Source organism: Salvelinus namaycush, chromosome 36 (genome assembly GCF_016432855.1).
Source record: "Salvelinus namaycush isolate Seneca chromosome 36, SaNama_1.0, whole genome shotgun sequence".
Classification (NCBI taxonomy): domain Eukaryota; kingdom Metazoa; phylum Chordata; class Actinopteri; order Salmoniformes; family Salmonidae; genus Salvelinus; species Salvelinus namaycush.
The window spans coordinates 25,795,535-25,820,261 of NC_052342.1; the positions used below are offsets into that span (position 1 = coordinate 25,795,535).

General features: G+C 46.5%; 1 protein-coding gene across 1 annotated transcript; it reads right to left on the bottom strand.

The window, feature by feature from the left end:
• Positions 1-3: 3 nt before the first annotated feature.
• LOC120030545 (A-kinase anchor protein 12-like) lies at positions 4-23,884 on the bottom strand. The gene is made up of 16 exons (XM_038975957.1): positions 23,737-23,884; positions 23,164-23,307; positions 15,709-15,837; positions 15,321-15,359; positions 14,448-14,576; positions 10,260-10,417; positions 8,787-10,053; positions 6,763-6,993; positions 6,540-6,596; positions 4,657-6,342; positions 4,101-4,209; positions 2,675-2,830; positions 2,245-2,592; positions 1,498-1,614; positions 850-971; positions 4-185 (listed from the first exon to the last, which is right to left on the bottom strand). The coding sequence occupies exons 3-16, from the start codon at positions 15,823-15,825 to the stop codon at positions 126-128; spliced, it is 4,596 nt and encodes a 1,531-aa protein (XP_038831885.1). The 5' UTR covers positions 15,826-15,837; positions 23,164-23,307; positions 23,737-23,884; the 3' UTR covers positions 4-125.
• Positions 23,885-24,727: the final 843 nt, after the last annotated feature.

Consider the following 24,727-nt stretch of genomic DNA (forward strand, 5'->3'; position numbering starts at 1 on the left):
CACTATGTAGGGAATAGGGCTCTGGTCTAAAGTAGTGCACTATGTAGGGAATAGGGCTCTGGTCTATAGTAGTGCACTATGTAGGGAATAGGGTGCCATTTGGAAAACATGCAGGGTCAAGGGGGTCATTCGGAGCCGTGGCTAGAACTTCCTGCTTGTTGCTTCTGACGCGTCAGGTAATATTTCTGGAGAGAGAAAGAGAGAGAGAGAGAGATGGAGAGAGAGATGGAGAGAGAGAGGGGGATAGAGAAAGAGGGGGATAGAGAAAGAGAGGGGGATAGAGAAAGAGAGGGGGATAGAGAAAGAGAGGGGGATAGAGAAAGAGAGGGGGATAGAGAAAGAGAGGGGGATAGAGAAAGAGAGAGAGAGAGAGAGAGAGAGAGAGGGGGGGATAGAGAAAGAGAGGGGGATAGAGAAAGAGGGGGGGATAGAGAAAGAGAGGGGGATAGAAAGAGAGAGAGAGAGAGAAAGAGGGGGATAGAGAAAGAGAGGGGGATAGAGAAAGAGAGGGGGATAGAAAGAGAGAGAGAGAGAGAGAGAGAGAGAGAGACAGAGAGAGACAGAGAGAGACAGAGAGAGAGAGAGAGAGAGAGAGAGAGAGACAGAGAGAGAGAGAGAGAGAGAGAGATAGAGGTGAAAGGTAGAGTGTATTAGCCACATAGTTGTCCTTCAGGACTAGTTATTTACAGGCCTAATAATAATAATAATAACTATCCCCGTATCAAACTAACAGGTCTAAAAATATACCTTCTAATATAGATTATTCTTCTTGGCTGCGTCGTCCTTCCCCCCCCCCCCCTGCCCCTCCCTCCGTCGGTCCCCAACCCCACCCGGCCGTCCCTAACTAACCTGCATGTTCTGATAGTGTTGCAGAGTGCTGCAGTGGGTCTTCTTGGCTCTGTCTTCACTCCCGTAGAACAGAGAACACAACTTACAGAAGAACCCTGTCTTAGGAACCACAAAGTCCTGGCCTGGAGAGGTGAGAGAGGGAGAGAGGGGAAAGAGGGAGAGAGAGAGGGAGAGAGAGAGAGAGATGGGAAAGAGGGAGAGAGAGGAGAGGAGAGGGAGAGAGGTAAAGAGGGAGAGAGAGGAGAGAGAGGGAGAGAGGGGAAAGAGGGAGAGAGGAGAGAGAGAGGAAAGAGGGAGAGGGGAAAGAGGGAGAGGGGAAAGAGGGAGAGGGGAAAGAGGGAGAGAGAGAGGAGAGAGAGATGGGAAAGAGGGAGAGAGAGGAGAGGGAGAGAGGTAAAGAGGGAGAGAGAGGAGAGAGGGAGAGAGAGGAGAGAGAGGAGAGAGTGAGGGAGGGAGAGAGGGGAAAGAGGGAGAGGGGAAAGAGGGAGAGAGAGGAGAGAGAGAGAGAAGAGAGGCGAGAGAGAGGCGAGAGAAGAGAGAGGGAGAGAGAGAGAGAGAGAGAGAGAGAGAGAGAGAGGAGGGTCAGTTAAACCTGATGAGAAATGAAGTGTGTGCGTCTGTAGGAGAGCGTGTGGCTGTCAGTATCACCTATAGGGTTGTGAGGACTGAAGGGAGGCAGTTTGAAGTCTGTGATCAGAGGAGACTCAGAACGACAACGCTTTAATTCAGGCTCCTCTTCCTCCTCTCTTCTCTGTTTACTGTCTTCTAGAGAGATGGAGAGAGATGGAGGAGAGAGAGAGAGGGAGAGAGAGAGTAGATGAGAGAGATAGAGAGAGATATGGAGAGAGAGATGGAGAGAGAGATAGAGATAGAGAGAGAGACGGAGAGAGAGATGTGGATAGAGTCAGGAAGAACAAAGGCGATGGGAGAAAACAGATTAATTTGGCAGCAAGAACACAGAGTCCAGATATAGAAACATGTCATTATGTTCCTATCAAACACACATCTTCATGACCAAGTGGGCATTAGGGACGTCCAGGGAGGACGTCCAGGGAGGACGTCCAGGGAGGACGTCCAGGGAGGACGTCCAGGGAGGACGTCCAGGGAGGACGTCCAGGGAGGACGTCCAGGGAGGACGTCCAGGGAGGACGTCCAGGGAGGACGTCCAGGGAGGACGTCCAGGGAGGACTTGGTCATCACACCGCAGATACCAGCCAAGGAAAAATGACTGACTCAGTCTGTGGTCACATTTGAAAAAGATGACGCATACGATTCCAAAATAAACCGTCTCCACAGGAATGTGGCACCTCAACGTGACGAGGCTGGCTGGTATCTCATATTAACTACTGAACACATCTAATGCACTTCAGTCCATTTGATCTGTTCTCTCTTTACCTTGTAGTGTTGTGGACTCGGTACAAGTCTTTCCAACAGTCATGTCTGTTGTCTCCCGTTTCCCCTCCAGACTCTGGTTCTCAGGGGGGTCAGTCTGCCTCTCCTGCCCAGCTGAGGAGGCCTCCAGGCTGGGTTGGTCTGGCGGGGTATCAGCTTCCGTCTCTTTCTCCTGGAGGTCTGGAACTGAGGCAGCTGGTTGGGCGTCCACCTCTGAGGTCACAGCGACTTGGAGCAATGAGGAGGGAGCGTCAACGGAAGCTGGGTCAGTGGGAGGAGTAATATCTGCCCGAGGCTCCTCTTCTTCCTCGTTTTTGACGCTCACCTTCTTTGCTTTCACTGATTTCCTGGCTGTGATGGAGAGAAGAAGAAATACAGCTGCAACATTATAACTCAATTCCTGTGTGTCTCTGAGTGTGTCCCTCTCTCTTACCAGAGGTCTGTCGGGCCCTCTTCCTCCCCCTGGCTCCTCTCCTTGTAGCAACAGCCTCCTCCTCTTCCTCCTCCTCTCCCACTTCATCCACGGTCACAAAGTCCATTCTCCTGATATCCTCCATGCCCCTGCAGTCGTCCTCTGCACCAGGAGACCCTGTAGCATCAGCAAGAGGAGAGAAATGGTTTAGAGGACGAGAGGACATCCCCCTTCTGTCCCGACACACCACCCCCCCTTCTGTCCCGACACCACCACCCCCCCTTCTGTCCCGACACCACCACCCCCCCATTCTGTCCCGACACCACCACCCCCCCATTCTGTCCCGACACCACCACCCCCCCATTCTGTCCCGACACCACCACCCCCCCATTCTGTCCCGACACCACCACCCCCCCATTCTGTCCCGACACCACCCCACCCATTCTGTCCCGACACCACCACCCCCCATTCTGTCCCGACACCACCACCCCCCCATTCTGTCCCGACACCACCACCCCCCATTCTGTCCTGACACCACCCCCCATTCTGTCCCGACACCACCACCCCCCATACTGTCCTGACACCACCACCCCCCATACTGTCCCGACACCACCACCCCCCATTCTGTCCTGACATCACCCCCCCCCTTTCTGTCCTGCTTCATCCCCCCCTTCTGTCCCGATACACCACCCCCCCCTTCTGTCCCGATACACACCCCCCCCTTCTGTCCCGATACACCCCCCCCCATTCTGTCCCGACACCACCACCCCCCATTCTGTCCCGACACCACCCCCCCCCATTCTGTCCCGACACCACCCCCCCCCCATTCTGTCCCGACACCACCACCCCCCATTCTGTCCCGACACCACCACCCCCCCATTCTGTCCCGACACCACCACCCCCCATTCTGTCCTGACACCACCCCCCATTCTGTCCTGACACCACCACCCCCCATTCTGTCCCGACACCACCACCCCCCATTCTGTCCCGACACCACCACCCCCCATTCTGTCCCGACACCACCACCCCCCATTCTGTCCGACACCACCACCCCCATTCTGTCCCGACACCACCACCCCCCCATTCTGTCCCGACACCACCACCCCCCATTCTGTCCTGACACCACCCCCCATTCTGTCCTGACACCACCACCCCCCATTCTGTCCCGACACCACCACCCCCCATTCTGTCCCGACACCACCACCCCCCCTTCTGTCCCGACACCACCACCCCCCATTCTGTCCCGACACCACCAACCCCCATTCTGTCCCGACACCACCACCCCCCATTCTGTCCCGATACACCACCCCCCATTCTGTCCCGATACACACACACCCCACCCGTTCTGTCCCGATACACACACACCCCACCCGTTCTGTCCCGATACACCACCCCCCTGCCGTTCTGACCTACTTCCCTTCTGTTCTACTCTGACAAACAGACAGACCTGTGTTATCAGCTTGCTGGATCTGCGCTGGTTCAGGACTCTTGTTCTGCTCTTCCTCCTCCATCTCATCCTTCCCATCACCTCCAGCCTCATCCAGGGTTACCAGAGTCTGATAGGAGAGAGGTTAAAGGCTGTGTGAGTGAGAAAGGGAGAGGAGAGAGGAGAGAAAAATACGACAGCGAGACGACAGAGAGAAGAGAGAGACGAGAGAGAGAAGAGAGAGACGAGAGAGAGAGACGAGAGAGAGACGAGAGACAGAAGAGAGACGACAGAGGAGAGACGAGAGAGAGCAGAGACGAGAGAGAGAAGAGAGAGACGAGAGAGAGAAGAGAGACGAGAGAGAGAAGAGAGAGAGAAGAGAGAGAGACGACAGAGGAGAGACGAGAGAGAGAAGAGAGAGACGAGAGAGAGAAGAGAGAGAGAAGATTGACGACAGAGGAGAGACGAGAGAGAGAGAAGAGAGAGACGAGAGAGAGAGAAGAGAGAGTCGAGAGAGAGAAGAGAGAGACGAGAGAGACGAGAGAGTGGAGAAAGTAAGCAGCAGATATTTTCTGACCTCTGGGTTGAAGGGGTCTCCTGATTCATCCTCTCCGATCTCATCCAAAGTCACCAAGCCCTCAGTATCCACTCCGACCCTCTCCTCTCTCTCCTCCTCCCTCTTCCGTTCCTTCTCTCTACTCCTCCTCCCTTTCTCTCTCTCCTTCCCTCTTTCCTTCTCTCGCTGCTTCTCCTTGGCGAGTTTTTGTTTCTTAATCAGTTCTTCCTCTTCGGCGGCGTCATCTGGGTAAGCCTCCTCCTCCTCGCTCACCTCATCCAAGGTGACAAGGTTACTCTTTTTCGGGGTACCCCCCTCGGACTCTCCTATTGCGGTCTTGGTCACCTTTTGAGTTGTGGGTACCCTCTTACCCTTCTTTTGGGGTGCCTTCTTGCCCCCCTTTAGAGGCTTGGAGCCTCCCTGACATTTAGATTCAGTCGTATGGTTGTCCAGAGCTTGAGTCGTTTCCGTCTGATCGTCGACTGAATCTAGTATCTGGAACCCCTCCATCTCTCTGGGTAGAGAATCTCTTCGGCCTCGTTGGCCTGCGAGAGAGGAGTCGGCCATGTTGTCTTCAGTGTCTTCTAGGGAGTCGAGGATCTGGAAAGCAGATTCTTCTTGGTCGTCGGAGATCTCTTCGTGTTCCTCTAAAGTAGTTTGAGGCACCTGGGAACCTGTAGATTCGGAGGCCGCAGGCGCCTGGTAACCCAGAGATAGAGATACAGACTGTTCTTGAGTGTCTTGACTGCCCTCTTCTCCGTCTCTAGGTGTGTCATCGTCCACAGCTTCGTCGAGTATCTGGAAATCACCACCATCATCATCATCATCATGTACTTTATCGATAAGTGATCGGGGCACCTGGTGACCCGACACCGTCTCCACCTCTTGTAGTTCCAGGGCCTTCTGAAGGTCTCGCTCCTTGGCTGAGGCAGACGGATGGGTCAGACCAAGCTCCAGTGGACAGGCTCCATTCTGAGCCTCGGTACCCAGAATCGAGGAACCTTTTTCAGCCTGGGTAGTGTCCTCGCTCCCCTCTACCTCTGGAGGTTTTTCAGCTGTCGTCTCCATATCGCTCTCTGACACAGCACTTTTCTCTTCCTTGTTGTCTGTCACTGCAGTGTCCAACACTGACATCTGGTGGCGGGATGACGGTACTACATCCTCCGTGTCACATCCCTTAGTGACCACTACTACTTCCTCTTCCGACTGAGACTGAGTCTCCAAGGGAACAGGCTCCGCCTCCGTATCGGCTATGCTGGTGGTGTCTTTGGCGGCGGCGGCTTCCTGGGTTTCTGCGGCTTCGGTTGCTTCAACAACAGCTGCTGATGACCTGGTCTTGCGTCCAGAGGTGGCAGGTGGTTGAGGTTTAGCTGCCGCCCTTTTTGCTGCGGCTTTTCGTGGAGTCTTCTGAGCAGGGGGGGTAGAGGAGGAGGACGGGGGTGACTCCTTGTGCTCCTGGCTAGATTTCAGATTTGGGGAATCTGGGGTACCCCTCTTGCGTTTGGACGATCGTTTTGAACTTTCCGAGGCGTTATCTTGAGTCTTGTGTGACGAAGATGAGGATGACTGCGGTGGGTTGGTGTTCTCAGCCTCATCCCCTTCCACCTCGTCCACAGTAACAAACTGGTCCATGTTGAACTGGTCCAGATCGAAGGAGTTGGCTTCACCGGGGATGACGTCAAACTCATCTCCCACGTAGCAACTAGCCTGAGGTTAAGAGAGAGAAGGATGAATCCATTGAATTAATTCATCATAATCAAATCAATCTTCCCCAAGTTCAACAGAAGTGCTGTAGTTTGAAATCAGATGTATGAGAGTTTGCTACAACAGACTGTAGCGGTTATGGATTCTGTACACAATGGTGTTTTTTAAAGAAACGTTGCCGTTTGGAAAGCATCGCTCACCTTATCTCTAGACCTGCTCCTAGAGGAGAGAGTCGTTTTACTGCTTCTGCCGTGGCTCTGTGGAACCAACAGGAACCTTTAATTGGATAATGTCTTGCTCAGAAATAGAATGAAATCATTAAAAAATAATTTTTAAAAAGCACACTTTCAAACAATACCTGGATAGAAGTGTAAAATAAAAACATGCATTCACCATCACGCCTTGCTTTTCTCCTTCTCCTACCTTGCTCCTCTCCTCTCCTTTCCTCCCCTTCTTCTTGGCGGGGCTGCCGTCCTGTCTGCTGCTCCTGCGGGAGCCAGAAGAGGAGCTAGAGGAGTTTCCATGTCTCGACGTCGGAGGATCCTGCCCCTCCTCGGAAGGAGCCCGGCTGCTTCTATGCCTAGAAGAGTCTCTCCTTTCTGGGGAAAAGCGGTCGCCGCGCCGGCCTCTCCCTCCAGAAGCCTGGGTCTTCCCCTGGATGCATTAATTTTATTAGACATTTAAATACATAATGAGTTGCCTCAGTCATTAGAGTACAATACATTAAAATATTAGCAGAAATGAATGTAACAATATTGCTTCTGTCATGACGTTGGCCTGTGGGTAAGGTTTATGACCCCCCCATAAATACCTTTCTCCCTTCCCTCTCTCTCTGACTCTACTGAAGGACTCTTGAATAGCCTTTGTTAAACATAGAGTCTGGGAACATCAAACGGTGGGGGGAAAGGAACCATATTTCGGTAATAGAACCAGTTGAAAATATGCGTTGGTACTTAATGAATATGATGTTAGTTCGGTTGTCATCTGAGACATTATGACTGATGACAGGACGACATAAACTGTATCTGGGAAAGTCTACACATTATAGTTATCAGATTCACATGGAATTGTGCAATTTAAATGTTTGATATGAAACTATTTGTGAAAAGATTAAATGTAATTTTAGCTTCCAAATGAGAGAATTGGGTTTTCATAAGGTTCGAGCTCTGCTCAATCAGTGGCCCCTGTGAAGAGACATGGGTTATAAACTATGAAACACACCCTTCTCTCCCTCCATTATATAAGCCCTTGACGAAAATGTAACCTTCTGTTCCGGGTACATTAGGGCGAAGGTCCGATGTCAGAAGGATTCAGATAATAACTAAAGAACGAAGCCAACCTCAGCGTGAGCTTTGGTTGCGAATGGTATGAACTTTGAACTCTTATTCACTACAGAAGTGATACCTCCTAGCCGTTGAGTTAGCAGCGGCCGCTGTAAACGTGGGCTAGGAAAGGATGGACGACGTATCCAGTCTAACACACAACGACGATACTACAACGTATCCAATTTACCACCAGAGACATTCTTCCGAGGACAGGAAGATCTCTGTTGGCCAACACGGCCAGCATCTACGACCAACCTACCGAAGTGCAGCTCAGAGTAAATATTTATTGCATTGTCCTTTTCCAAATGGGCGGTAATTTAGAATGCACAAGATACTGTATTTACGATAGCGTGGCTTCTCCCTTTGTTCCTCAGTCTTCCCGCTCTTTCACTCAAACCCAACCTCCAATCCTTTGGGGAACCAGCCGTCATGTCGGCTCCGTCCACCAGGGACGTTTTCTGTATGACATCATTTGCATTCTGTGTATATGTAATTCTGTGTGGTTGGTTAGGTATTTAGTAAATAAATAATTAAACCCACTTTTGTATTGCTGATTCAACTTGTTAGCCAGGGTTCGTGAAGATAACCAAGAATTTACAACTTTCAGATGAGACTGAAATAAGGTGACGATTAATATTGACTGCTATTGATGTAAAATATTACTAGGCCTTTAAGAGTTTATTCGGAAGATAACAGCTCTATAAACACTCTTTCGTGGTGCCCCTACTTTCTAGTTAATTACATTTACATGATTAGCTCAATCAGGTAATATTAATTACAGAGAAAGGATTTTATAGAATAGCATGTCATCTCACTTAATCCGGCATAACCAAAGACACGACACTTCCATCCCTCTCCTCGCCCCTACCTGGGCTCCCTCGAAGCATCGTTACCCATCGCACCACAAAAGCCGCGGCCCTTGCAGAGGGGAACAACTACTTCAAGGTCTCAGAGCGAGTGACGTCACCGATTGAAGCGCTATTAGCGCGCACCCCGCTAACTAGCTAGCCATTTCACACCGGTTACACTAAGGTGCAATGAATCAGACTGTCGATGATTCAAATCTGTCAAGGTTTAAATTATATCTGTCCATTAAATTCATATTATTATAATAATACATACATTCTTGTGGTCTGGTTGCCCAGATCCTGAAGGTGTCTCCTTCGTGTCGGTGGTCTTTTTAGCTTGTGTCGGATGCTTTTTGTCCGGCTGTGACTTCTTCTCTGGGCGTGGCTCCTCTTTCTTCTTCGTCTCTTTCTCCCCAGTCTTCTCTTCTGGCTCAGCCGGGCCCTGGTTCTTTTCTCCAGCCGGGGTCTTCTTCTCCGCCGTCTCCCCAGCTGCAGGGCTCTTCTTGTTGGGTACAGGCTTGGCCTGGATCCCCTCTCCCTGGTTCTTTTCTCCAGCCGGGGTCTTCTTCTCCGCCGTCTCCCCAGCTGCAGGGCTCTTCTTGTTGGGTACAGGCTTGGCCTGGATCCCCTCTCCCTGGTTCTTTTCTCCAGCCGGGGTCTTCTTCTCCGCCGTCTCCCCAGCTGCAGGGCTCTTCTTGTTGGGTAGAGGCTTGGCCTGGATCCCCTCTCCCTGGTTCTGTTCCTGTTTAGCCTGTTCCTCCACCAGTCTCCCCATACGGTGTTGGTGCACCGCTGCCTCCAGGGCCTTGAGGATCTCCTCAGTCACCGGAGGAAAGTCCTGAGGTTTGTCTTCAACATTTAACTCTACCGGGACAGGGGCCGGTGTTTGTGCCGGTACAAAGGCGGCAACGGTGTCGGAGTCGACGGGTTTGGCGACGTTATTAGCTCCCTCCACAGCGGAGATCAGCCAAGGTTCTGTTGTGGCCACAGTCGTCACGGTTTCACTAACCAACGCAATGACATCACTGCCCTGTTGTGGGACCTGTTCGGGTTCTGCTGCAATCTCATTGGTCGAGGCGACGCCGTCGGTGCTCTGGGTTTCCATGGCGACCTCTTCCTTGGGAGCGGACACGGTAACCGTAGGTAACGAGGCGGAAACGCCGATGTCGACGGTCGCAGGGTCTTCCTTATTTTCTTTTGCCTCCTCCTCAGTTTCCATCCCTCCATCCTCTTTGGGAGGATGGCCGTTCTTCTTCTTCCCATCTTTTGTCGAGGAAATCCCACCCCCTTTTCCTCCAGACTCCGCCACCGTTGCCTTTCCGTCGGAATTCATCACCGCAACGTCACTTCCTGGTTGCTTGGCCTCCGCGACGATGACGTCGTCACCCGGTTGCTTGGTAGCCACAGCAACAGGCTGAGAGGATGAGACCGCAGCATTGGTGCTGGTAGTGGTGGTTGTGGAAGTAACAGGTTTAACTGGTGCTGCCACACCTTTAGCTACAGGCTTCTTGCCTTTGATCGGTTTCTTCTTGGCTTTGGTGCTGAAATGACAAACACGTAGATTATAAAATAAGTGATGTTTACATCTAAAAAGGTCTCCAGAGGAACATATGGGACAGGAGTTGTTCCCTGACGAGGAAAAACAATGGACCCTAATTGTATCCTATTGTCGTCATACAATGCTTGGATTGGATGGATGGACTGACGGATAAAATCTTGGACGTTAATGAAAGGTGAAGATATTTACCTGACAACAGATGTCTTCTGGGCTGGGGGCTGCAGTGGCTGTTTAACCTTGGCCAGCATGTTGACCTTCAGAGGTTTGTTCTGAACTACACTGGGGGACTTCTGGAAATGAAGACACACTGCCATCGCCACCGACGAAGATTCCATCTCAAAATAGATCTGAGACAGAGAAATAGAAACATTAATTAAACAAATCAATTCATTTGTTATTTGCGTCGTCTCCTGACCAATCAGAAATGTTGAAAAGATGCAGTCGGAGGTTCCAGGGACCTGATTGGTTACACGGTTCCTTCAGAAAGCATTCGGACCCCTTGACTTTTTACACACTTTGTTGTGTTACAGCCTTATTATAAAAACGATTATAGTATTTTTTCAACATCAATCTACAAACGATACCCCATAATGACAAAGCAAAAACAGGAATTTTTCGTTGTTGCTAAATATGAAATGTCACATCTTACATAAGTATTCAGACCCTTTACTCAGTACTTTGTTGAGGCACCTTCACCAGCGATTACAGCCTCGAGTCTTCTTGGGTATGACGCTACAAGCTTGGCACACCTGTATTTGGGGAGTTTCTCCATTTCTTCTCTGCAGATCCTCTCAAGCTCTGTCAGGTTGGATGGGGAACGTTGCTGCACAGCTAGTTAAAGGTCTCTCCAGAGAGGTTCGATCAGGTTCAAGTCCGGGTCTGGCTGGTACACTCAAGGACGTTCAGAGACTTGTCCTGAAGCCACCCTTGCCTTGTCTTGGCTGTGTGCTTAGAGTCGTTATCCTGTTGGAAGGTGAACCTTCGCCCCACTGTGAGGTCCTGAGTGCTCTGGAGCAGGTTTTCATCAAGGATCTCTCTGTATTTCACTCCGTTCATCTTTGCCTCGATCCTGACTGGTCTCCCAGTCCCTGCTGCTGAGAAACATCCCCACAGCATGATGCTGCCACCACCATGCTTCTCCGTAGGGATGGTGCCAGGTCTCCTCCAGACGTGACGCTTGGCATTCAGGCCAAAGAGTTCAATCTTGGTTTCATCAGACCAGAGAATCTTGTTTCTCATGGTCTGAGAGTCCTTTAGGTCCCTTTTGGCAAACTCCAAGTGGGCTGTCATGTGCCTTTTACTGAGGAGTGGCTTCCATCTGGCCACTCTACCATAAAAGGCCTGATTGGTGGAGTGCTGCAGAGATGGTTGTCCTTCTGGAAGGTTCTCTCATCTCCACAGAGGAACTCTAGAGCTATGTCAGAGTGACCATCTTGTTCTTGGTCACCTCCCGACCAAGAACAAGATCAGTTTAGCCGGGCGGCCAGCTCAAGGAACAGTCTTGGTGGTTCCAACCTTCTTCCATTTAAAAATGATGAAGGCCACTGTGTTCTTGGGGACCTTCAATTCTGCAGAATTTGTTTGGTACCCTTCCCCAGATCTGTGCCTCGACACAATCCTGTCTCTGATCTCTACGGACAATTCCATCGACCGCATGGCTTGGTTTTTTCTCTGACATGCTCGGTCAACTGTGGGACCTTATATAGACAGGTGTGTGCCTTTCCAAATCATGTCCAATCAATGGAATTTACCGCAGGTGGACTCCAATCAAGTTGTAGAAACATTGAGGATGATCAATGGAAACAGGATGCACCTGAGCTCAATTTCAAGTCTCATAGCAAAGGGTCTGAATACTTATGTAAATAATATATCTGTTTTATATTTTAATAACTTAGCAAAAATGTCAAAATAACTGTTTTTGCTTTTTCATTATGGAGTATTGTGTATAGTAGCCGAGGATTTTTATTTATTTAATCCATTTCAGAATAAGGCTGTAACGTAACAAAATGTGGACCAAGTCCACATGGTACCACTACAGGCCTAAAGTGGTTGGTTCCAGGGATCTAATTGGTTATAATCACATGGTACCACTACAGGCCTAAAGTGGTTGGTTCCAGGGATCTAATTGGTTATAATCACATGGTACCACTACAGGCCTAAAGTGGTTGGTTCCAGGGATCTAATTGGTTATAATCACATGGTACCACTACAGGCCTAAAGTGGTTGGTTCCAGTGATCTAATTGGTTATAATCACATGGTACCACTACAGGCCTAAAGTGGTTGGTTCCAGGGATCTAATTGGTTATAATCACATGGTACCACTACAGGCCTAAAGTAGTTGGTTCCAGTGATCTAATTGGTTATAATCACATGGTACCACTACAGGCCTAAAGTGGTTGGTTCCAGGGATCTAATTGGTTATAATCACATGGTACCACTACAGGACTAAAGTGGTTGGTTCCAGTGATCTAATTGGTTATAATCACATGGTACCACTACAGGCCTAAAGTAGTTGGTTCCAGTGATCTAATTGGTTATAATCACATGGTACCACTACAGGCCTAAAGTGGTTGGTTCCAGGGATCTAATTGGTTATAATCACATGGTACCACTACAGGACTAAAGTGGTTGGTTCCAGGGATCTAATTGGTTATAATCACATGGTACCACTACAGGCCTAAAGTGGTTGGTTCCAGGGATCTAATTGGTTATAATCACATGGTACCACTACAGGCCTAAAGTGGTTGGTTCCAGGGATCTAATTGGTTATAATCACATGGTACCACTACAGGCCTAAAGTGGTTGGTTCCAGGGATCTAATTGGTTATAATCACATGGTACCACTACAGGCCTAAAGTGGTTGGTTCCAGGGATCTAATTGGTTATAATCACATGGTACCACTACAGGCCTAAAGTGGTTGGTTCCAGTGATCTAATTGGTTATAATCACATGGTACCACTACAGGCCTAAAGTGGTTGGTTCCAGGGATCTAATTGGTTATAATCACATGGTACCACTACAGGCCTAAAGTGGTTGGTTCCAGGGATCTAATTGGTTATAATCACATGGTACCACTACAGGCCTAAAGTGGTTGGTTCCAGGGATCTAATTGGTTATAATCACATGGTACCACTACAGGCCTAAAGTGGTTGGTTCCAGGGATCTAATTGGTTATAATCACATGGTACCACTACAGGACTAAAGTGGTTGGTTCCAGGGATCTAATTGGTTATAATCACATGGTGTTTTGTGTGGCTGTTTACGTGGCAAAAAAGATTGTTTAATGAAACTTGCAGTTTCTATTCTTCCACGTGTCTTTGTGCAATAAAGCTGTTTCGCGCATATTCCAATCCAGCGTCAAACTGGCGTCCGGGCCGATGCGCCGACCACGGTCGTGAATCCACCTGGACTGGTGATTGCATCCTTTGAGTGGGAGTCAGTCGATGGCCTGTGGGACTCAACACTTCATCCATTCTCTCTGCGACAGTAGAATCGTTCCCATATTATCACTCGCCTGCCGCCGAGGAATCTCTCTGATGGCATCGACCCGTTTTGTTCAGCGGTTGTCGTCGTCAGCGGTTGTGTAGTTTCACACTGCGCTGCCAACTTGGCAAAAATAACCGGCTTGTTTGTCAAGGGAAATGTGTTGTTTTGTTGTTGTTGTGGTAGTATTCTGTGTCGTGTTAAATGATGCTATGTGATTGCACTAATAGTACTAAAACATGTGAGTCCATTTCAAGCTGTGGAGGTTAAACCCACTTCTCTGCATTGATTCAGTCATTTCTTAAATCCCCACTGATGCGTATCAAAGGAGGACGATATGGCTTAAATATATCACGCCATCTAAAGACAATTGGAAGGTATTTGACGTTTATGGTACTATCTATGTCTGACCCTGTAAAACAACACATTCCACTGCACCCGTCGGCGGCGTACGAGACAAAACGCTCGATTCGTTTTCTTATCTTCAACTCTGGACGTCACCGTGGACGTATTCGGCTTTTGGCCGCTTCATTTGAATTCATGTTTTCAGCACAACGTTCCCAAATGCCCTTTTATGGTAAGAATCCAGTTATGTTAAATGAGCGATACGTCTCTTTAAATGGTCTCGTGTCCTTCTGAGCTGTTGTCCACTTGTCCACCGTTTGTGGTACTACGTAGCGCTAGCAGCCTTTTAGCCACGGCACGTGCTAGCTGTCTAATCTGTTTAATAAAACGTGGAAGAAGCAACAAACAAATAATACATTTGTAAAAAGGAATTGGTCACTCGTTCTCATTCTGAGAAAATAAGCATCTTTCCTACCCAGGTAGACGACTTGATTTCAACATGGGAACAAAAGTCAACCGGCTACTTTCAAACAGTGTCTGTCCCTACCCTGTCGATCAGAGACAGCGAGTCGAGGTAGGAGCCGGCGCGTTTGACGAGGTCGTGAACCTCCTTGGCTGCTGCGGTCCCTGTGGGGACGTTACTGACAATCAGAAGACGTTCCTTCAACGTCGGGTCCTGTTGACAGACAGAGGGTTATAAAGGGTTTATTAACAGGTTATAAAGGGTTTATTAACAGGTTACAAAGGGTTTATCAACAGGTTATAACGGGTTTATCAACAGGTTATAAAGGGTTTATCAACAGGTTATAAAGGGTTTATCAACAGGTTATAAAGGGTTTATCAACAGGTTATAACGGGTTTATCAACAGGTTATAACGGGTTTATCAACAGGTTATAAAGGGTTTATCAACAGGTTATAAAGGGGTTATCAACAGGTTATAAAGGGTTTATTAACAGGTTATAAAGGGGTTATCAACAGGTTATAAAGGGGTTATCAACAGGTTATAACGGGTTTATCAACAGGTTATAACGGGTTTATTAACAGGTTATAAAGGGTTTATCAACAGGTTATAAAGGGTTTATCAACAGGTTATAAAGGGTTTATCAACAGGTTATAAAGGGGTTATCAACAGGTTATAAAGGGGTTATTAACAGGTTATAAAGGGTTTATCAACAGGTTAGAAAGGGTTTATCAAAAGGTTATAAAGGGTTTATTAACACAAGGTATAAGAAATAGGGCACGGGGGTGTGCTATATGGCCAATATACCACGGCTAAGGGCTGTTCTTAAATCTCAACACAAACCCCCTGAGGTGCCTTAATGCTTTTCTCATCTGGTTACCAACGTAATTACAGCCGTATAAATACATGGTTTGGGGGACACAACAACGTAACCTTTCTAGTTAGATCTATGAACTTACCGTAGGGGTGAGGCCATTCAGAGTTGTGAACACACCCTCCTGTAATAGAAAGAACAGACACCTATGATGACTGGACTGTGTGTGTGTTACCTGGGTGTGTGTGTGTGTGTGTGTGTGTGTGTGTGTGTGTGTGTGTGTGTGTGTGTGTGTGTGTGTATATCTGTTACCTGGGTGTGTGTGTGTGTGTATATCTGTTACCTGTGTGTGTGTGTGTGTGTGTGTGTGTGTGTGTGTGTGTGTGTGTGTGTGTGTGTGTGTGTGTGTATCTGTTACCTGTGTGTGTGTGTGTGTGTTACCTGGGTGTGTGTGTGTGTGTGTATATCTGTTACCTGTGTGTGTGTGTGTGTGTGTGTGTGTGTGTGTGTGTGTGTGTGTGTGTGTGTGTTACCTGGTGAAGGTTTGTATCAGGGCGGGTCAACGTGAAGGTGAGGGGACAGTCTAGTAGTTTAGGAGGAGACATTGTGTAGTTTGTCAACATGGCAAAGCTCTTCTGCACTCTCTCCATACGGACTATGGCCTGTTGGGTCAAAAACACCCATTATCACGACAACAAACACCCACGTTATAGTACTGCATCATCAACAACAAACACCCACGTTATGGTACTGCATCAACAACAACAAACACCCACGTTATAGTACTGCATCAACAACAACAAACACCCACGTTATGGTACTGCATCAACAACAACAAACACCCACGTTATGGTACTGCATCAACAACAACAAACACCCACGTTATGGTACTGCATCAACAACAACAAACACCCACGTTATAGTACTGCATCAACAACAACAAACACCCACGTTATGGTACTGCATCAACAACAACAAACACCCACGTTATGGTACTGCATCAACAACAACAAACACCCACGTTATAGTACTGCATCAACAACAACAAACACCCACGTTATGGTACTGCATCAACAACAACAAACACCCACGTTATAGTACTGCATCAACAACAACAAACACCCACGTTATGGTACTGCATCAACAACAACAAACACCCACGTTATGGTACTGCATCAACAACAACAAACACCCACGTTATGGTACTGCATCAACAACAACAAACACCCACGTTATAGTACTGCATCAACAACAACAAACACCCACGTTATAGTACTGCATCAACAACAACAAACACCCACGTTATAGTACTGCATCAACAACAACAAACACCCACGTTATGGTACTGCATCAACAACAACAAACACCCACGTTATAGTACTGCATCAACAACAACAAACACCCACGTTATAGTACTGCATCGACAACAACAAACACCCACGTTATGGTACTGCATCGACAACAACAAACACCCACGTTATAGTACTGCATCAACAACAACAAACACCCACGTTATAGTACTGCATCAACAACAACAAACACCCACGTTATAGTACTGCATCAACAACAACAAACACCCACGTTATAGTACTGCATCAACAACAACAAACACCCACGTTATGGTACTGCATCAACAACAACAAACACCCACGTTATGGTACTGCATCAACAACAACAAACACCCACGTTATAGTACTGCATCAACAACAACAAACACCCACGTTATAGTACTGCATCAGCATCAACACCCACGTTATAGTACTGCATCAAACACCCACGTTATGGTACTGCATCAACAACAAACACCTACGTTATAGTACTGCATCAACAACAACAAACACCCACGTTATAGTACTGCATCAACAACAAACACCTACGTTATAGTACTGCATCAACAACAACAAACACCCACGTTATGGTACTGCATCAACAACAACAAACACCCACGTTATAGTACTCCATCAACAACAACAAACACCCACGTTATAGTACTGCATCAACAACAACAAACACCCACGTTATAGTACTGCATCAACAACAACAAACACCCACGTTATAGTACTGCATCAACAACAACAAACACCCACGTTATAGTACTGCATCAACAACAACACCCACGTTACAGTACTGCATCAATAACAACAAACACCCACGTTATAGTACTGCATCAACAACAACAAACACCCACGTTATAGTACTGCATCAACAACAACAAACACCCACGTTATAGTACTGCATCAACAACAACAAACACCCACGTTATAGTACTGCATCAAACACCCACGTTATGGTACTGCATCAACAACAAACACCTACGTTATAGTACTGCATCAACAACAACAAACACCCACGTTATAGTACTGCATCAACAACAAACACCTACGTTATAGTACTGCATCAACAACAACAAACACCCACGTTATGGTACTGCATCAACAACAACAAACACCCACGTTATAGTACTCCATCAACAACAACAAACACCCACGTTATAGTACTGCATCAACAACAACAAACACCCACGTTATAGTACTGCATCAACAACAACAAACACCCACGTTATAGTACTGCATCAACAACAACAAACACCCACGTTATAGTACTGCATCAACAACAACACCCACGTTACAGTACTGCATCAATAACAACAAACACCCACGTTATAGTACTGCATCAACAACAACAAACACCCACGTTATAGTACTGCATCAACAACAACAAACACCCACGTTATAGTACTGCATCAACAACAACAAACACCCACGTTATAGTACTGCATCAACAACAACAAACACCCACGTTATAGTACTGCATCAACAACAACAAACACCCACGTTATAGTACTGCATCATCAACAACAAACACCCACGTTATAGTACTGCATCAACAACAACAAACAACCACGTTATAGTACTGCATCGACAACAACAAACACCCACGTTATAGTACTGCATCAACAACAAACACCCACGTTATGGTACTGCATCAACAACAAACACCCACGTTATAGTACTGCATCAACAACAACACCCACGTTATAGTACTGCATCAACAACAACAAACACCCACGTTATGGTACTGCATCAACAACAACAAACACCCACGTTATAGTACTGCATCAACAACAAACACCCACGTTATAGTACTGCATCAACAACAACAAACACCCACGTTATGGTACTGCATCAACAACAACAAACACCCACGTTATGGTACTGCATCAACAACAACACCCACGTTATAGTACTGCATCAACAACAACAAACACCCACGTTATAGTACTGCATCAACAACAAACACCCACGTTATGGTACTGCATCAACAACAACAAACACCCACGTTATGGTACTGCATCAACAACAACAAACACCCACGTTATAGTACTGCATCAACAACAACAAACACCCACGTTATAGTACTGCATCAACAACAACAAACACCCACGTTATAGTACTGCATCAACAACAACAAACACCCACGTTATGGTACTGCATCAACAACAAACACCCACGTTATGGTACTGCATCAACAACAACAAACACCCACGTTATAGTACTGCATCAACAACAACACCCACGTTATAGTACTGCATCAACAACAAACACCCACGTTATAGTACTGCATCAACAACAACAAACACCCACGTTATAGTACTGCATCATCAACAACACCCACGTTATAGTACTGCATCAACAACAACAAACACCCACGTTATAGTACTGCATCATCAACAACACCCACGTTATAGTACTGCATCAACAACAACAAACACCCACGTTATAGTACTGCATCAACAACAACAAACACCCACGTTATAGTACTGCATCATCAACAACACCCACGTTATAGTACTGCATCAACAACAACAAACACCCACGTTATAGTACTGCATCAACAACAACAAACACCCACGTTATAGTACTGCATCAACAACAAACACCCACGTTATAGTACTGCATCAACAACAACAAACACCCACGTTATGGTACTGCATCAACAACAACAAACACCCACGTTATAGTACTGCATCAACAACAAACACCCACGTTATAGTACTGCATCAACAACAAACACCCACGTTATAGTACTGCATCATCAACAACAAACACCCACGTTATAGTACTGCATCAACAACAAACACCCACGTTATAGTACTGCATCAACAACAACAAACACCCACGTTATAGTACTGCATCAACAACAACACCCACGTTATAGTACTGCATCATCAACAACAAACACCCACGTTATGGTACTGCATCAACAACAACAAACACCCACGTTATAGTACTGCATCAACAACAAACACCCACGTTATGGTACTGCATCAACAACAACACCCACGTTATAGTACTGCATCAACAACAACAAACACCCACGTTATGGTACTGCATCAACAACAAACACCCACGTTATAGTACTGCATCAACAACAACAAACACCCACGTTATAGTACTGCATCAACAACAACAAACACCCACGTTATAGTACTGCATCAACAACAACAAACACCCACGTTATGGTACTGCATCAACAACAACACCCACGTTATAGTACTGCATCAACAACAACAAACACCCACGTTATAGTACTGCATCAACAACAACACCCACGTTATAGTACTGCATCAACAACAACAAACACCCACGTTATGGTACTGCATCAACAACAACAAACACCCACGTTATAGTACTGCATCAACAACAACAAACACCCACGTTATAGTACTGCATCAACAACAACAAAAACCCACGTTATAGTACTGCATCAACAACAACAAACACCCACGTTATGGTACTGCATCAACAACAACACCCACGTTATAGTACTGCATCAACAACAACACCCACGTTATAGTACTGCATCAACAACAAACACCCACGTTATAGTACTGCATCAACAACAACAAACACCCACGTTATAGTACTGCATCAACAACAACAAACACCCACGTTATGGTACTGCATCAACAACAAACACCCACGTTATAGTACTGCATCAACAACAACAAACACCCACGTTATAGTACTGCATCAACAACAACAAACACCCACGTTATGGTACTGCATCAACAACAACAAACACCCACGTTATGGTACTGCATCAACAACAACAAACACCCACGTTATAGTACTGCATCAACAACAACAAACACCCACGTTATAGTACTGCATCGACAACAACACCCACGTTATGGTACTGCATCAACAACAACAAACACCCACGTTATAGTACTGCATCGACAACAACACCCACGTTATGGTACTGCATCAACAACAACAAACACCCACGTTATGGTACTGCATCAACAACAACAAACACCCACGTTATAGTACTGCATCAACAACAACAAACACCCACGTTATAGTACTGCATCAACAACAACAAACACCCACGTTATAGTACTGCATCGACAACAACAAACACCCACGTTATAGTACTGCATCAACAACAACAAACACCCACGTTATAGTACTGCATCAACAACAACAAACACCCACGTTATAGTACTGCATCAACAACAACAAACACCCACGTTATGGTACTGCATCAACAACAACAAACACCCACGTTATAGTACTGCATCAACAACAACAAACACCCACGTTATGGTACTGCATCAACAACAACAAACACCCACGTTATGGTACTGCATCAACAACAACAAACACCCACGTTATGGTACTGCATCAACAACACCCACGTTATAGTACTGCATCAACAACAACACCCACGTTATAGTACTGCATCAACAACAACAAACACCCACGTTATAGTACTGCATCAACAACAACAAACACCCACGTTATGGTACTGCATCAACAACAAACACCCACGTTATGGTACTGCATCATCAACAACAAACACCCACGTTATAGTACTGCATCAACAACAACAAACACCCACGTTATAGTACTGCATCAACAACAACAAACACCCACGTTATAGTACTGCATCAACAACAACAAACACCCACGTTATGGTACTGCATCAACAACAAACACCCACGTTATGGTACTGCATCATCAACAACAAACACCCACGTTATGGTACTGCATCAACAACAACAAACACCCACGTTATAGTACTGCATCAACAACAAACACCCACGTTATAGTACTGCATCAACAACAACAAACACCCATGTTATAGTACTGCATCAACAACAACAAACACCCACGTTATGGTACTGCATCAACAACAAACACCCACGTTATAGTACTGAATCAACAACAAACACCCACGTTATAGTACTGCATCAACAACAACAAACACCCACGTTATGGTACTGCATCAACAACAAACACCCACGTTATAGTACTGCATCAACAACAACAAACACCCACGTTATGGTACTGCATCAACAACAACAAACACCCACGTTATAGTACTGCATCAACAACAACAAACACCCACGTTATAGTACTGCATCAACAACAAACACCCACGTTATAGTACTGCATCGACAACAACAAACACCCACGTTATGGTACTGCATCGACAACAAACACCCACGTTATAGTACTGCATCAACAACAACAAACACCCACGTTATAGTACTGCATCATCAACAACAAACACCCACGTTATAGTACTGCATCAACAACAACAAACACCCACGTTATAGTACTGCATCAACAACAAACACCCACGTTATAGTACTGCATCGACAACAACAAACACCCACGTTATGGTACTGCATCGACAACAAACACCCACGTTATAGTACTGCATCAACAACAACAAACACCCACGTTATAGTACTGCATCGACAACAAACACCCACGTTATAGTACTGCATCAACAACAACAAACACCCACGTTATAGTACTGCATCATCAACAACAAACACCCACGTTATGGTACTGCATCAACAACAACACCCACGTTATAGTACTGCATCAACAACAACAAACACCCACGTTATAGTACTGCATCAACAACAACACCCACGTTATAGTACTGCATCGACAACAAACACCCACGTTATAGTACTGCATCAACAACAACAAACACCCACGTTATAGTACTGCATCAACAACAAACACCCACGTTATAGTACTGCATCAACAACAACACCCACGTTATAGTACTGCATCGACAACAACAAACACCCACGTTATAGTACTGCATCAACAACAACAAACACCCACGTTATAGTACTGCATCAACAACAACAAACACCCACGTTATAGTACTGCATCAACAACAACAAACACCCACGTTATAGTACTGCATCAACAACAACACCCACGTTATAGTACTGCATCAACAACAACAAACACCCACGTTACGGTACTGCATCAACAACAACAAACACCCACGTTATGGTACTGCATCAACAACAACAAACACCCACGTTATAGTACTGCATCAACAACAACAAACACCCACGTTATGGTACTGCATCAACAACAACAAACACCCACGTTATGGTACTGCATCAACAACAACAAACACCCACGTTATAGTACTGCATCAACAACAACAAACACCCACGTTATGGTACTGCATCAACAACAACAACACCCACGTTATAGTACTGCATCGACAACAACAAACACCCACGTTATAGTACTGCATCAACAACAACAAACACCCACGTTATAGTACTGCATCAACAACAACAAACACCCACGTTATAGTACTGCATCAACAACAACAAACACCCACGTTATGGTACTGCATCGACAACAACAAACACCCACGTTATGGTACTGCATCAACAACAACAAACACCCACGTTATGGTACTGCATCAACAACACCACCCACGTTATGGTACGTTAGTACCTACGTTAGAGAGACAGACATAGAGACAGAGACACAGAGACAGACACAGACAGAGAGAGAGACACAGAGAGAGAGAGAGACACAGAGAGAGACAGAGACACAGACAGAGAGAGAGAGAAACACAGAGAGAGAGAGAAACACAGAGAGAGACAGAGACACACAGACAGAGAGAGAGACTGAGACACACCAACCTACCCATCTCTGGCTGGGCAGAATAAAACAGTTGTCGAGTCCAGGTTTATATCCGTAAGGCTTCACCAGAGCCAGAACATCTTCCTCTGTATACCCAGCTTCTGGTAAACCGTCAATCTTCACAAACCTATCATTCGCAATGTCAGACTAAACACGGAAAAGCAGAGAGGGAGAAAGACAGATTCGTTTGTTTCTGACCCCATAGACCCGGGTTGAGCGTCACCTATATTCATGTTTAACATCTGTTTTTAACGTGGTGAAGTTGAAGACATATTTCCAAACTGCTGCCACAATAATGTTTTTTCTCATTCTAATTACACTGACAAATATGACTTTATTTAAGGCCAGACTGAAAACATACCACACATTTCAAATAGAGATCTGTCCCGGGGCGTGACCTAAACACCTCCTCAGCCCAGCTCCAGTGACTTGGCATATTGCCTCGCTGAACATGCTCTGACAAAGGCTGCTGGGACTTTGGCATGTTTACCCCTCCTGCCTGCTCGCTACAAGTCCTTTAGTGGCTAGAGATCTGGAGCTCACAGACAAATCCCTGGAGAGAAACACAAAACGTACCTGCTGAGGACCGAGGGGACGTTTCCCCTTGGACTTGGTAGTAGATCCGTTCTTGCTACCGGCAGTTTGCGGTTTAGTTGCGGTCGTTGAAGACTTGGTAGATGTTTTAGTTGACTTGGTGGTGCTGGTCTGGTACTTGGCTGCTGTCGCTTTCCTGAAGGAGGGGAAGAGAGAGAGAGAGAGGGGAAGAGAGAGGGAAGGGAAGAGAGAGAGGGAGGGGAAGAGATAGAGAGGGAGGGGAAGAGATAGAGAGGGAGGGGAAGAGATAGAGAGGGAGGGGAAGAGATAGAGAGGGAGGGGAAGAGATAGAGAGGGAGGGAAGAGAGAGAGAGGAAGGGAAGAGAGAGAGAGGGAGGGAAGAGAGAGAGAGAGAGAGGGAGGGGAAGAGAGAGGGGGAAGAGAGAGAGAGAAGAGAGAGAGAGAGAGAGAGAGGGGAAGAGAGAGAGAGAGGAAGAGAGAGAGAGAGGGATAATGAGAAGAGATGAGGAGTAGAGAGGAGGGGGGAGGGAATAAAAGGAAAAGGGAGGAGGAAAAATAAAATAGACACGAGATGGGGAATGGGAAGAAATTAATAGAGAGAAATGGGAGCAAAAAGAAATAAAAAGGAATAGAGAGCAGGAAAATAAAATGACGAGGGGGGAAAAGGGTGAGGAATAATAGAGGAGAGGGAGAGAGTTGAGAGTTTTAGGTTTTAGGAGTTATAGCGCAGGAGAAAAATAGGGGGGAATAGGAAGAATAATGAGAGAGAGGGGAATGGGGGAAGGAATAAATGGGGAGGGGGGAGGAATAGAGAAAAATAAAATACGAGAGAGGGGGTAGGAGGGTTAAATGGGAAATATATAAGGGAAAAATAGAGAAAGGAAGGGAAAAAATACGAAATAGATAGGGGAAAAAAGGAGGAGATGAGGAAGAGACGGAGAGAGGGGAGTGGGAGAGAGATGGGAATAGTGAAGAGGGGGGAGGAAATAGGAGAGAAAAGAGGAAATTGGGA

Bases quoted from the DNA above. Each gene is read 5' to 3' on its own strand.
- LOC120030545 (XM_038975957.1), bottom strand. From the start codon at position 15,825: ATGGAGAGAGTGCAGAAGAGCTTTGCCATGTTGACAAACTACACAATG. The intron at 15,360-15,708 runs GTAACACACACA...TTTCTATTACAG, and splicing joins CTGATACAAACCTTCACCAG to GAGGGTGTGTTCACAACTCT. The intron at 6,343-6,539 runs GTGAGCGATGCT...TCTTAACCTCAG, and splicing joins GGAGCAGGTCTAGAGATAAG to GCTAGTTGCTACGTGGGAGA.